The sequence below is a fragment of the Myotis yumanensis genome, unplaced genomic scaffold (genome assembly GCF_028538775.1).
Source record: "Myotis yumanensis isolate MYYU_CA2020_CCGP unplaced genomic scaffold, mMyoYum1.0.hap1 SCAF_1, whole genome shotgun sequence".
Taxonomy (NCBI): Eukaryota; Metazoa; Chordata; class Mammalia; order Chiroptera; family Vespertilionidae; genus Myotis; species Myotis yumanensis.
Window position 1 is genome coordinate 170298460 of NW_027223752.1, and position 12930 is coordinate 170311389.

Genomic DNA, 12930 nt, shown 5'->3' on the forward strand with positions numbered 1-12930 from the left:
ATTTCCTGTTATTAGTTACTAATGAACAGTATTTATACTTTTTGTCTTTTGGTAACCCTATGATGAACTTCAGATGTTTATTACTGTTAAACCTGAAAATCTTATGTCCCAGAGAAGATGAACATATGTGTGCTGGTGATTTGAGCACAGGCAGTTCAGTGCAATACATTCAGAAGGCTCATGTGCCAATATTTCATGCTGTTGATGGCAGATGCCATGGCTAAGAAGTAGAAAATAAAAGACAAACTAGGGACATTATAAATAGCTGCCTTATAGTCTTACAAATAAGCACTCCTGTTTTTTGAGCCCAAATATCATTATTCTACACCTACTTCTGCCCAGGGTCTTATTGATTTTGCTCAATGGTGAACTTTGTTGCCATTAACTATTTAATTAATGTATCAAATGTGTATAGAGCGCTAGAAACTCTCCTAGCCACTGGGAATCAATCCATGAACAAAACAGACAGGGCTCCTTCCTAAAAGACATTATTTGCCCATAGAGGCAAATGGGGGATTTGAAGAAAATCATGCACTATGAAAAAAAAAAAAGACTATATTTCTAGGATTGCATAAAGTAACATAAAGAGCATCTGAGACAACTTGCCTCTTTAAATCATTCATTAAAATAGTCATTTAAAATAATTTAGCAGAAATTCATAACCTTTCATCTCTCTGGAAAGCTTCTCCTGAATACCCCTCTTTCTCTGGGCTCCCATGACCCCTGAGCTCCCGCTCACTGCAATAGAGGTCACAGTTGTCCAGGGGTTAGTAATGTGGCCCCAAGCTGGGCTCTATCACTATTTGGGCAGTTATGTTAACTCTCCATGCCTCATCTTTAAAGTGGAGAGTAAAATAGGGTCCACCCCTGGACTGTTGTAAGGATGAAAGAGTTGAAGGGTGCCCAGTGCCTACATTTCTCTGGACACAGAGCGCACAGAATGTGCGTGCTTGCTCTTATGAGTAGAGCACACACTATTTTAGTGGTGCTTATTTTTCTGATGATTGTTTTCACTTCTCTGTTTTGAGTTCCCTCTGAGTGTATGGGTTGTGTTTTATTTACCTCACATTGCTCTGCCTTCCCTCAGTATCTAGAAAAATATTTGTGCTAGTTTACAGTTTCACCGGCAGTACTGTGCATTGCTCCACATCTTTTCCATGTTAAGAATTGTGAAGCAACTTATTTTTGCCAGTGTGACAGATGTGATGGTTTTAATTAATATTGCCATTACAAATATAGCTGAACATCTTTTCTTCTGTTAACTTACAATTTCATTTTTCTTCAGTGAATTTCTGTTAAGTAGTCTTTATTTCTGTTAGATGCTATTTTTTCTTATTGAATTTTGGGATTTCTTTTTCTTTTTTAATATATATTCTAGATAGTAACCATTTTTTAGTTTTATGCGTTTTGAATATTTACTTAGCTGATGGCTTGTCTTTTTTCTTTTTTAGTTAACCATATAATATGCATAAAAATCTACATGTAAACATATATAATGTGTTTTGATGAGGCATTCAAAGTTAATAAAAAAAAATATACATCTGATTATTATTCTACTTTTCCAGTGCTCACTGATCTCACAAGTGACAGGATTAACAGATTGGGCCAGTACCAAAGACAACTGTAGATGAAGACTTCCCAGTCCTCAGGATACTTTGAACACTAAAAAACTTTGCTTTTTTGTTCGTTTTTAATATATATTTTTTTCTTTATTAAGGTACTAGAGGCCCAGTGCACGAAATTCGTGTACTGGGGATGGGTGGGGGGTCCCTTAGCCCAGCATGTGCCCTCTTGCAGTCCAGGACCCCTCCCTTGTTACTGCCCACCTGCTTGCTGCTTCCTACGGCTTGGCTTGCTGCTCCTTAGTTCTGCCACGAAGGCCTTGGGTCTGCTGGGTGCCGGGCCTGCGGGTTTGTGTCTCTGATACCCCCAGCAGCCCCAGCACCAAGGTGGGGGGCCTTGGGGCTGCTGGGTACAGGCCCCCTGTTGCGTGTTTGTGTCTTCTATCAGGCCCCCAGCAGCCCCAGCAGCCCCAGCACCACCTAAATAACTTAAGGGAAACTTTATTTAGTCTTCTTTTAAAAGCAATCTAGTTTAAAAATGAGTTGCAGTTAAGACAGAACAAAGAACATGGTACCTAAGAGTGAGATAGACTGACAGAGGAGAGGCTGGGCACTGGTCAGGGGCTTACATGCCAACTATTCTCCACCTGGGAAATGATGTAAAATCGGTTTCTTTAGTTTTCTGCTTAATGGTCTTCTCCAGCACTGAGGTCAGGGGAGCCCCCTTCCAGGCCGTAGGCTGCTTCTTAGAGTCGAAATTTTCGCCATAGGCCTCTGCCTAGGAAAGGACCTCTGCACCCCGAGGGTGCATGAGCACACAGGGCTTCCATCAGGCTCCTCAGATCCCGGGCGGGAGGCCTCTCAGCTCTGCTGATCCAGGCGGCTGGGAGGCCTCTCGGCTCCGTTGATCCTGGGGCCGGGAGGCCTCTCAGCCGCTGATCCAGGCGGCCGGGAGGCCCCTCGGCCCCGCTGATCCCGAGGCCGGGAGGCCCCTCGGCCCTGTTGATCCAGGTGGCCAGGAGGCCCCTCGTCCCCGCTGATCCCGGGGCCGGGAGGCCTCTCGGCTCCGTTGATCCTGGGGCCAGGAGGCCTCTCGGCCGCTGATCCAGGGGGCCGGGAGGCCTCTCGGCTCCGCTGATCCCGGCCTGGCTGCCGCCGCCATCTTGGCTGACAGTTAATTTGCATATACTCACTGATTAGCCAATGAAAAGGGTAGCGGTCGTACGCCAATTACCATGTTTCTCTTTTATTAGTATAGATTACATATGTGTCCTTATCCCCCCATTATCCCCCACTCTCTCACTCATACCCTCACCTCCCTGTTGTCTGTGTCCATTGGTTAGGCTTATATGCATGCATACAAGTCCTTTGGTTGATCTCTCCCCCTCACCCCCACCCTCTCCTACCTTCCCTAGGAGGTTTGACAGTCTGATTGATGCTTCTCTGTCTCTGGATCTGTTTTTGTTCATCAGTTTATGTTGTTCATTATATTCCACAAATGAGTGAGATCATGTGATATTTATCTTTCTCTGACTGGCTTATTTTGCTTAGCATATGCTCTCCAGTTCCATCCATGCTATTGCAAATGGTAAGAATTCCTTATTTTTTACAGCAGCATAGTATTCCATTGTGTAGATGTACCACAGTTTTCTAATCCACTCATCTGCTGATGGGCACTTAGGCTGTTTCCAAATCTTAGCTATGGTGAATTGTGCTGCTATGAACATAGGGGTGCATATATCCTTTCTTATTGGTGTTTCTGGTTTCTTGGGATATATTCCTAAAAGTGGGATCACTGGGTCAAATGGGAGTTCCATTTTTAACTTTTGAGGAAACTCCATACTGTTCTCCACAGTGGCTGCACCAATTTATATTCTATCTTGTACAGTCATATGATTAAAGTTCACAATAAAACTTGGTATCTATTAGAGCTGATCCCTACCTTATTTTTAAAATTATTTTTAATCTTCTTTTTCCTTTATTTGCCTATGATATTTACGATCAGTTTGTTAAATTTCATTGGGATTAAGAACTGCATAGTAATAATCATCAAGAAATTTAAAGTACTATTTGTTTTTCAAGTGTGTAAAATAACAAAGAATGTGGAGAAATTTAATAAGATCTGAAATGTTTTATTTCTTAAAAAAATTTTAAGCAAATCATGACAAAATGTGAAGATTTTTTGCAAAGGTAAGTTGTGGGTAAAAGATTGTTCTCTATCTGTATGATTAAATCATTTAATGATATAAAAAGAGACAACACAATGGCATTTCATTCTCTACTCAGATAGCAAATGGGTTGGATTTTCTGTGAACATAAAGATATTACAAATTCATGATAAACCTTAGACCTACAGTCACTATTATGTATGTATGAATACCTAGTGAGTGCTCAACACTCTGTAGACATATTAGGAAATAATAATCTGAGTCAATACTTCCACATGTCACTGGACTGGTGATCGTATGCTGTTCTCTTTCAGATTAAGATATTGCTACCAAAGGCAAATATGCTTTGACATACTTTTCTAGATGTTGGTGTTGGCTTTTCGAAGCCTGTTCTCCTTTCTGGGTGAAGGTAAATAATCTGCCTCAAAGTAACCTACTTTCCTTTTTAAAAAACAACAACAACTGCCACGTGCAGTAATGGAACCAGCAACCACAGCCTCTTTGAAAAACAGATTGAATGATTTCCTTTTCCTTTCCAAGACAGGAGATTGTCTGCACAACCCAGGCTTTGGAAAGCTTCTGGAGAGAAGTCAGGCAGATTCATGTACCTTCTGCAGTAACAGGAAACAAACTAAAATGGCTTGAAACAACTGTGCTTGGCCGCTTGTGCTGTTCTGCCTCATCGCCAGACCAAGTTGGGGGCATTGTAACTGATCTCATGCTGACCCTTATCACGTGGGTTTATAAGTAGAACTACAACCAAAATGGAAGTTGATCAAAATCATACTTACTCTTACTTTAAGGAATGCATTTAGATATATTTTTTATGTCAGTATCTTATGTGTCAGTATGAAAAAGTGCCTATTACAATCCCTTATATTGACTTCACAGTCCCTGATGATTCATACACTAGAAAGTTGTACATGAATTATTTCTATAACTATTGTATTCAAAAGTTCTATATTACATTAATATATCAAGTTTATCTGAAAACCTTTTCTTATTCTTACCCCAGGGAGAATGTTTTTCTATGGAAAATTCTTATCAATGGAAAATGTGTTTTAAAATCAATAATGAAGCATTACAAGGAAAGAGAATATTTATAGCTTTTCTCTGCCACTTCCCATCACCCCCCACCCCCTCCAAATTTGCCTGCCTAGGGTGGAAAAAAGTCAAATGAGGAAGTTTGTTGACTAGACAGGAATGAAAATGACAAAGACATAATGCCATGGAATACCATTTTACTTATTATAAATAAAATAACAAGAAACTAAACTCATAACTTATTAAAAACAACTTGGAAAAGAAAAGAGGATGGGGCAATAGTAAGATAGACAGTTTTGATTCAAATATCATTTAGTTCTAGACTTTTAAAGAACTACACGTGTCTGTGAATAATGCCAAGGCTCATCCTTAGTGCAGGGCAATGCTCAAGGTCAAGTCTCTTTTTTTAAAAATATATCTTTATTGACTTCAGAGAGAAAGGGAGAGGGAAAGAGAGACAGAAACATCAATGATGAGAGAGATCATTGATTGGCTGCCTTCTGCATATCCCCCACTGGGGATCAAGCCTGAAACCCAGGCATGTGCCCTTGACCAGAATCGAACCCGGGACCCTTCAGTCTGCAGGTCAATGCTCTATCCACTGAGCCAAACCAGCCAGGGTGAGGTCAATTCTTTATGACCATCCCGTCACAGTTTCCTAACCTCCAATTTATTTCAGCTAAAATATATAGTAATTAATTTAAAAAAAAAAAACACACTTCACCAAAACATCGAAGAACTCTCCTGGGGTATAAACATCTGAAATTACATATGATCATCATTTGCTGAATTTCTCTTTCAGAATATCTCTAGTGGTGTTTCTGTAGAAATTCCTCAACAATTTACCATTTCTTTCCTAAATTTTCTCTTCCCTCAACTAACTTCAGTTTATGTATAAAGGCATATCAACCCTTATCATAGATTCATCTTGAAGATTATGAAAATGCAGGTGCAAAGTCTTAAAGACCAGGTATTCTGAAGCTGACATTGATAAAAGATTATAGGGTCAAGACGGCCAACAAAACATATTCATGTCTATCTTGCATATTTTTATTATGCAATTTGTATCATGTCATTTTGTACTTCAACTAGGAATTAGAGCCTAATGTTATGACAGTCATTTGTTCTTTTACAGGTTTAAAATCAACTATTATCTAGCAATATCCAAATAAGGTTTCTGAGTGAACTACTTAGCTTATATTTACCTTTCCATTTCTATCTTCTGCTAAAATGTTACTGATTCATAAAAAAATTTTGTCAAGTACAAAATAATCATTTAATTCTAGCAATGGTTTAAAACTTTTATATACTACTAACACTCTAATCTTTGCAAAGAGAGAATAATATATCCTCTATGTCAAAGATCAGTATGAGGATGGATTGTTTGGCTGGTCTGTAATACACTGAAACAACTCAGGGCTGGTAAATTTGGTTGCCAATTGGGATCACCTGGGAAACTTTAAAAAGCACTGAGAGCAGGGACCCAGCTCCCCCAGATTCTTCTTGGTATGAGATGCGGCTTGGCATGGGAGACTTTAAAAGGTCCACAGTTGACTATACTATGCAGCCAAGGCTGAGAACCACCACTGTAAGCCCTTGATGTTCAACAAGAAATCTGAGGACTAGCATCAGCTTTTACCTGGGAGCCTGTTGGAAATTCTTTACCAATAAAAATGAAAGACTACAACCATTCTATCCTCTTCAACCCTACAATTCTCATTCCACAAACCTAAATAAATAAAGTGCTGAGGGAATTCATAAAAACAGTGTCATAACTCCATCTTCTATTTCCTTTCTTCCTCACTAAAATCCTATCCATCATTTAAGACATAAGTAAAATAACACCTCCTTTATGAAGCAGGTCCTGAACAATAAGGTATATTTTCTCTAAAATTCTATTGTCAATATCATGAGTTCCATAAAGTTTAGCACATTACTTCTTTCTGTTATAACATACGTGTATTATCTCATTTCTTCAATTAAATTATGTGCTTTAAATGAGGAATTATGTCATGTTCCTTTTCCATCCTAATCTAATGTCAAAACTTTCTAAGTCAAGTATATATTGTTAAAATGTATGCATTGCTGCCCCAAAGCCTGCCAGCCTGAAGACGAAAATGCTTGGATTAGACAGGGACCCGACAGAAAAATATTCTCTGCTCATTAGTCCTTAATATGCCTATAGTAGAACTTGCATATTCTTTAGCTCCACTCCTGTTTTACGCAACATTCCATCTCTATCACAGTCTTTGGCACATACCGGGCATATAAGTGAACTGTAAAAAGCATGTCAACAAACAATGCAGGAACAATTTTGAATATATTCAAAACTACTGAGCTCATGATATCATTTAGAAGTGTGTGTTTTGGTAGTACATCCTAAATATACTTTTCTTGATTCATATATATATATATATATATATATACACTGGTGATTGAGCCACAACCCGGGCTTGTGCCCTGACTGGAATCAAACTGTGACCTCCAGGTTCATAGGTTGACACTCAACCACTGAGCCACACTAGCCAGGCAAAATAAAATTTATTTCTGACAGTTGCTTTAATGAATGCACCAAAATTTATTTAATTATCTATCTTGTGAATATTAAGTTACTTCCATTTTTTGTAATTATATACAATGTTATAATTGTTGATGAACAGTCTCTACCATAAGTGTACTTTTCTGCGGGATGGGAGCATGAGTGTGTGTGGGGGGGAGGTTGGGGGTTAATGGGGGGGGATGAAGTATGACATTAAAGAATAACTGATGAAATTATGAAGTACTCACATTCTTTTTGAGGGTAGATTTCAGTTTGAAGAGATTGGAACTTATAATATGGTATCTCTTGTTTGAATACGGATGTGAGAATATCATCAAGTTCTTCCATGTCATTCTGTTTTCAAATGAAAAGGACATTTAGTTCAGTTATTCACATAGAAACTCATCTTAGTGCAATATAATAATAAATTATTAGTTGGAGTAAATACTGGGTAATCTTCAATAATACTGTTACTGTTTTTAAAGACTCATACAAAACATTAGGGTTTGCCTGAAAACCAGTTATTATGGTAATAGAAAAATAGATGCAAGAAACAAGTCTTTGTTTTTGGATGAGTAACTTTACTTAAATACTTACTAATTACAAAAGAACATTATAGCATGTCAATAATAACACTGAAATTGTTTTAACTAAATTTTGTAAAATATATGATGTTTAATTAATAAGATAATGACTCTGATTAATCAACTTAAGGGTCTGAAATGGAATCAGATTATTTTATTTCTGTGAAAAGTGAAAGAAAATATGCATCTCAGCTCTTTTTTTCTTGCAACTATAGAGTAACTATATGTCTACTTTATTTCCCTAATTTTGGAGTAGGCAAGTAGAACTTAACTGTTCTCCTATTGATGGCATAGCCTATTACAAAGACCAGCATCTTTTAAAATTGTGTTTTGTGAAGCTTATGACTGGAACCAAATTGACCTGAGACATAGATGGTTGTAGCCAAGAAGATGGGCGAATCAAACAAAGCCATTGGTGGGGAGAGGACTGTGGAACAAAAGTTCCTAATTAAGATTTTTGAAATGATTTTCAAATAAAATTAAACATATCGCAAATACATAGTCTCATAAATTAAATGGCTGGATTGAACAAACACACTTGTGTTACTCTATTTCCTCATTTTTCAGTAATCTGAGTTCCTCAAATAGTCCAGTGATATAGGGCTATGTTTTCTAAGTTCTGCTGAGAAGTTGGGAGAGGCCTTGCTGTGGTGAGTGCATCTTAAAGACATAAAAATGTCAAATCACTATGTTTTACACCTAAAAGTAATATAATATTTTGTGCCTCATTTATTAAAAAAAGAAGTTGGCAGAGGGAATGTAAGTCCTTTTCTCAATCTATAGCTATATTGTATAGAGAAAAACCCAATATTAATCTACTTACTGCTATGGGCTATGTGGAGCTCTTAGCGCTGAAACAAGAGAGAGAGAGAGAGAGAGAGAGAGAGAGAGAAAGAGAGAGAGAGAGAGCGAGAACAGCAAGCTCTGCCTTCAAGGAATTCACAGTCATGTAATTACATATAGGCAATACATTGAGTTCTAGGTACTATGATAGAAAGTCACCATGGGTTAGAAGCAGAGTGGGCAAAAGAGAGATGGCTCAATTCCACAAAGAAAGAAATGGCCAGGAAAGACTGTATGGAGCAGATGATCTAAATTGCCAATGCCATGCATAGAAGGAACATTCTGGATTAACTGAACAAATTGCTTACAGGCATGGAGGAATCATGAATCATGACCCGGTTATGTACTTTTGGAATTTATATAAGACTATAGTAGAATGAGAGAGAAGAAAGAAGTAGGCATTTCAAAAAGTACCTTGATATAAAACTTTATAATTCATGCTGTAAACATTGAGAAGTTGTTTAGGAACTATATTGTTTGACATGGAAATGTTTATTATTTGGATTAAATCAAGTGTATTTAAGTTGCAGCATTATTATGATCACTTATGTGGTTGAATATTGATATTGAATGAAACCTATTTTATAAAGATGTGACAATTTTATATTAGCAATAATTACCCTTTTTAAATTGAGATATAATTGGCATATAACATTATATTGGTTTTAGATATACAATGTAATGATTCAGTGGTAGGATGTATTGATTTATTGAAATGACCACCACAATAGGTCTAGTTAGCATCCATCACCATACATAATTAAATTTTTTTCTTGTAGTGAGAATTTTTTACATTTCAGCAACTTTCAATTATGCAGTAAAATATCATTAACTATAGTCACCATGCTGTGCATTACATCCCCATGACTTTATTTTATAATTGGAAATTTGTACCTTTTGACCACCTTTATTCATTTCTCCCAATCCCATCCCTAGCCTCTGGGAACCACCAACCTGTTCTCTTTATCTATGATCTCAGTTTTTGTTTTAGATTCCACATATGAGATGATATAGTATTTGTCTTTGTCTGACTTATTTCACTTAGCATAATGTCCTCAAGTTCCATCCATGTTGTCACAAATGTCAAGATGTTAATCTTTTTTGTGGCTAAATAATATTCAATTTTCTACATATGTCACATTGCCTTCTTCTATTCACCCATAGATGGACACAGACTCTTTCCATGTCCTGGTTATTGTAAAAAAAATGCTACAATGGAAGTGCACATATCTTTTCCAGTTAGTGTTTTCATTTTCTTCAGATCAGTACCCAGAAGTGGAATTACTGGATTATATACTTAGTTCTATTTTAGTATTTTGAGGAACCTCCATACTGTTCCCCATAGTGGTTGCACCATTTATATTCCCACCAACAATGCACAAGGGTCCATTTTGTTCACATTCTTGCCAATATTTGTTATTTCTAGTCTTTCTGATAATTTCCATCCTAGGAGGTATAAGAGTATATCTCATCATGGTTACCCTTTTAATCTTTTCGGAAGTCTTTGATAGGAGCAATGGAGCAAAACATTGTTAGCAATATGTTTGCATGTTCTTTATACTAAAGCTCAAAAGAATACATTTTAGCTGTCTGAGATGAAGAGGGAAATTAAGTAAACATGAAAATCATAATATTAGTTTGTACTTTTTTCTCTAAATTTGTGTCAGTGGTCACAAAAGTTCTGCATAGTCTATTATGTAGTTGGTAATTTTACATACAGAGATAAACCTGCTAATTCTTTCTAAAACTAATAAGATTTAGTAGGTATAGCTTGGTGTGCCATAGAGTTACTACACACATCAATAAGTTATTCATAAGATAACCTCTGGGATCACTTCCAGCTCTGAGATTCTGAGACATAGATGAAAATTCAAGGAGCAAGAGTTCCCACTAAAAACCGAGGCACCATGATACTTCAGTATGAGAAACACAATAGCATTGAATTTAAAAAAAATGAAATAGCAGTGTCCTCAGAAGAAAGTCTTTACAATGTAGATGAAGACATTTTATTAATTAGGGAAGAATACAGATATTTTTCAATATTCCAGCCTAGCATGTCTAGTTGAATCACTTCTATTTTCAATTTCATATTACTAGTGTTATGCTTGCATATAAATAAATAGTATAGAACACAAAAAATAATCCCCAAATTATTTCTCCCTAGAAAATATCCTAGCTTGAAAACTCTGATTTGAGTAGTTATGCTATATTAATATTAGATTTAGTAGACATCAGAGCAAAGAAAATTACCAGAGTGAGAAAGGAACATTATGTAATGATAAAAGAGTCAATCCACCAAGAAGACAGAGTAATCCTAAATGTGTATGCAAAAAAAAGCTTAAAATAGGTGAAGTAAAGATGAACAGAATTGATAGGAGAAATAGATAAATCTATAGCTGCCGGGAGCCAGTCCATCCTTGCTGCTTGACACAGTCGCTGCAGGAAAGAAACATCTGCACAGCATATGTTTCAAGGGACCTGGCATATATAGCATATTGTTCTTAATATGTTTGCTCTCTTTAGCGCCATGTGTTTTAACCAAGGTCACCTCTCCGAGAAAGGTTGTTTCCCCAGGTGGGGATCTTTCCCTGAGGTTAGGGAGGGGATACAACCCCTTAATTAATTAAGTGCCAGGTGGGTAGTTAAGCTACATAATCTTTACTCCCTGGAATGGAGATAAGAAACGCCCTAACCTTTGTAATAGAAATTGACAGGATTAAAATCAGCTGGTATAAATACGGATGTAACAAGACAATAATCGTCAGCTCCTCATCAGAACCTCATCAGATCCTAACCAGAACCTAGCCAGAGAACATGGCAAAAGATCCTGGACAGAACCTGGCTACAGAACTTCACTGGAGAACCTAGACAGAACATGGCAGGAGAACCTGGATAGAACCTGGCTGGAGAACCTTGCTACAGAACCTGGTGACTGAACCTGGCTGGAGAATCTGGAAAACCCTGGCTGGAGAACCTAGCAAGAGAACATGGCACCAGAACTTGGTTGGAGTTCCTAACCAGAACTTCGCTGGAGATCCTGACCAGAACTCCTTAATTAATTAAGTGCCAGGTGGGTAGTTAAGCTACATAATCTTTACTCCCTGGAATGGAGATAAGAAACGCCCTAACCTTTGTAATAGAAATTGACAGGATTAAAATCAGCTGGTATAAATACGGATGTAACAAGACAATAATCGTCAGATCCTCATCAGATCCTGATCAGTTCCTAACCAGAACTCCGACCAGAACTTCGACCAGAACTTTGGCTGGAGATCCTGGCTAGAGGTCCTGACTAGGCTGCTGATCAACTGAAGGCTGTCTTCGTGTCATTCCTTCTTCGCCGACTCCGTCCACACCTTTGGGGACCCCTGGACCCGCTGGGATTGGACTCCAGCATATAGCTATAGTAAAATACCCCTCTTTCAAAATTGATAGAAAAGTGGACAGAAAGTCAGCAAGAATATAGAAAAACTCAAACACTATATCTCATTTTCCAATGATCTAACCAACAAGGATCCAATGAACATATACAGAACATTCCATTCAGCAACAGCAGAATACACATTCTCACCATAGAAACATCAATGAGAAAGAGGAACATGGACCAGGTGCTTCCTGCACATCCCCTACTGGGGATTGAGCTCAGAACCTAGGCATGTGCCCTGACCAGGAATCCATCCAGTGACCTCTTGGTTCATGGGTCTACGCTCAACCACTGAACCACACCAGCTGGGCAAGGAGATGATTATTTTAAAGATCAAGAAAATTGACAAACCTCTAGCAAGATTGCTCATAAAACAAAAAACAAAGACACAAATGACAAATGTCACAAATGAAACAGGAGGTATCACTGCACACCCTGCAGACATAAAAAGGATAATAGGGAGTACTGTGGACCACTCTGTACACATCAGTTTGACAAGTTAGATTAAAAGAACCAATTCCTTAAAAGGCACAAACTACCAAACACGATCTTTCTCTATTATTTCTTACAAATACATGTAAATCTACAATTTCTATTAAGTAAGAGTTTAATTGAATATAAAGAAACCAGAAAAAAAATAAGATATTCATTAAGCGAAGTTGAGGTCCTTAAGATAAATAGCTATTTACATAGACCCTTTCAAAGTCTAATTGGTTTCTTTCTTGGATGAGGAGTGTGGACGCTGCTTGAGTATGAAGGCATTGAG

At 37.6% G+C, this 12930-nt stretch overlaps 1 protein-coding gene across 2 annotated transcripts in view; it reads right to left on the reverse strand.

Moving 5' to 3' along the window:
- Positions 1-12930, reverse strand: part of BANK1 (B cell scaffold protein with ankyrin repeats 1) — a 330602-nt gene that overhangs the window by 190353 nt on the left and 127319 nt on the right. For both annotated transcript variants that reach the window (XM_070392081.1, XM_070392074.1), the window contains exon 6: positions 7562-7667. In XM_070392081.1, coding sequence (XP_070248182.1) covers positions 7562-7667 — 106 coding nt within the window. The remainder of the gene's footprint in view (positions 1-7561; positions 7668-12930) is intronic.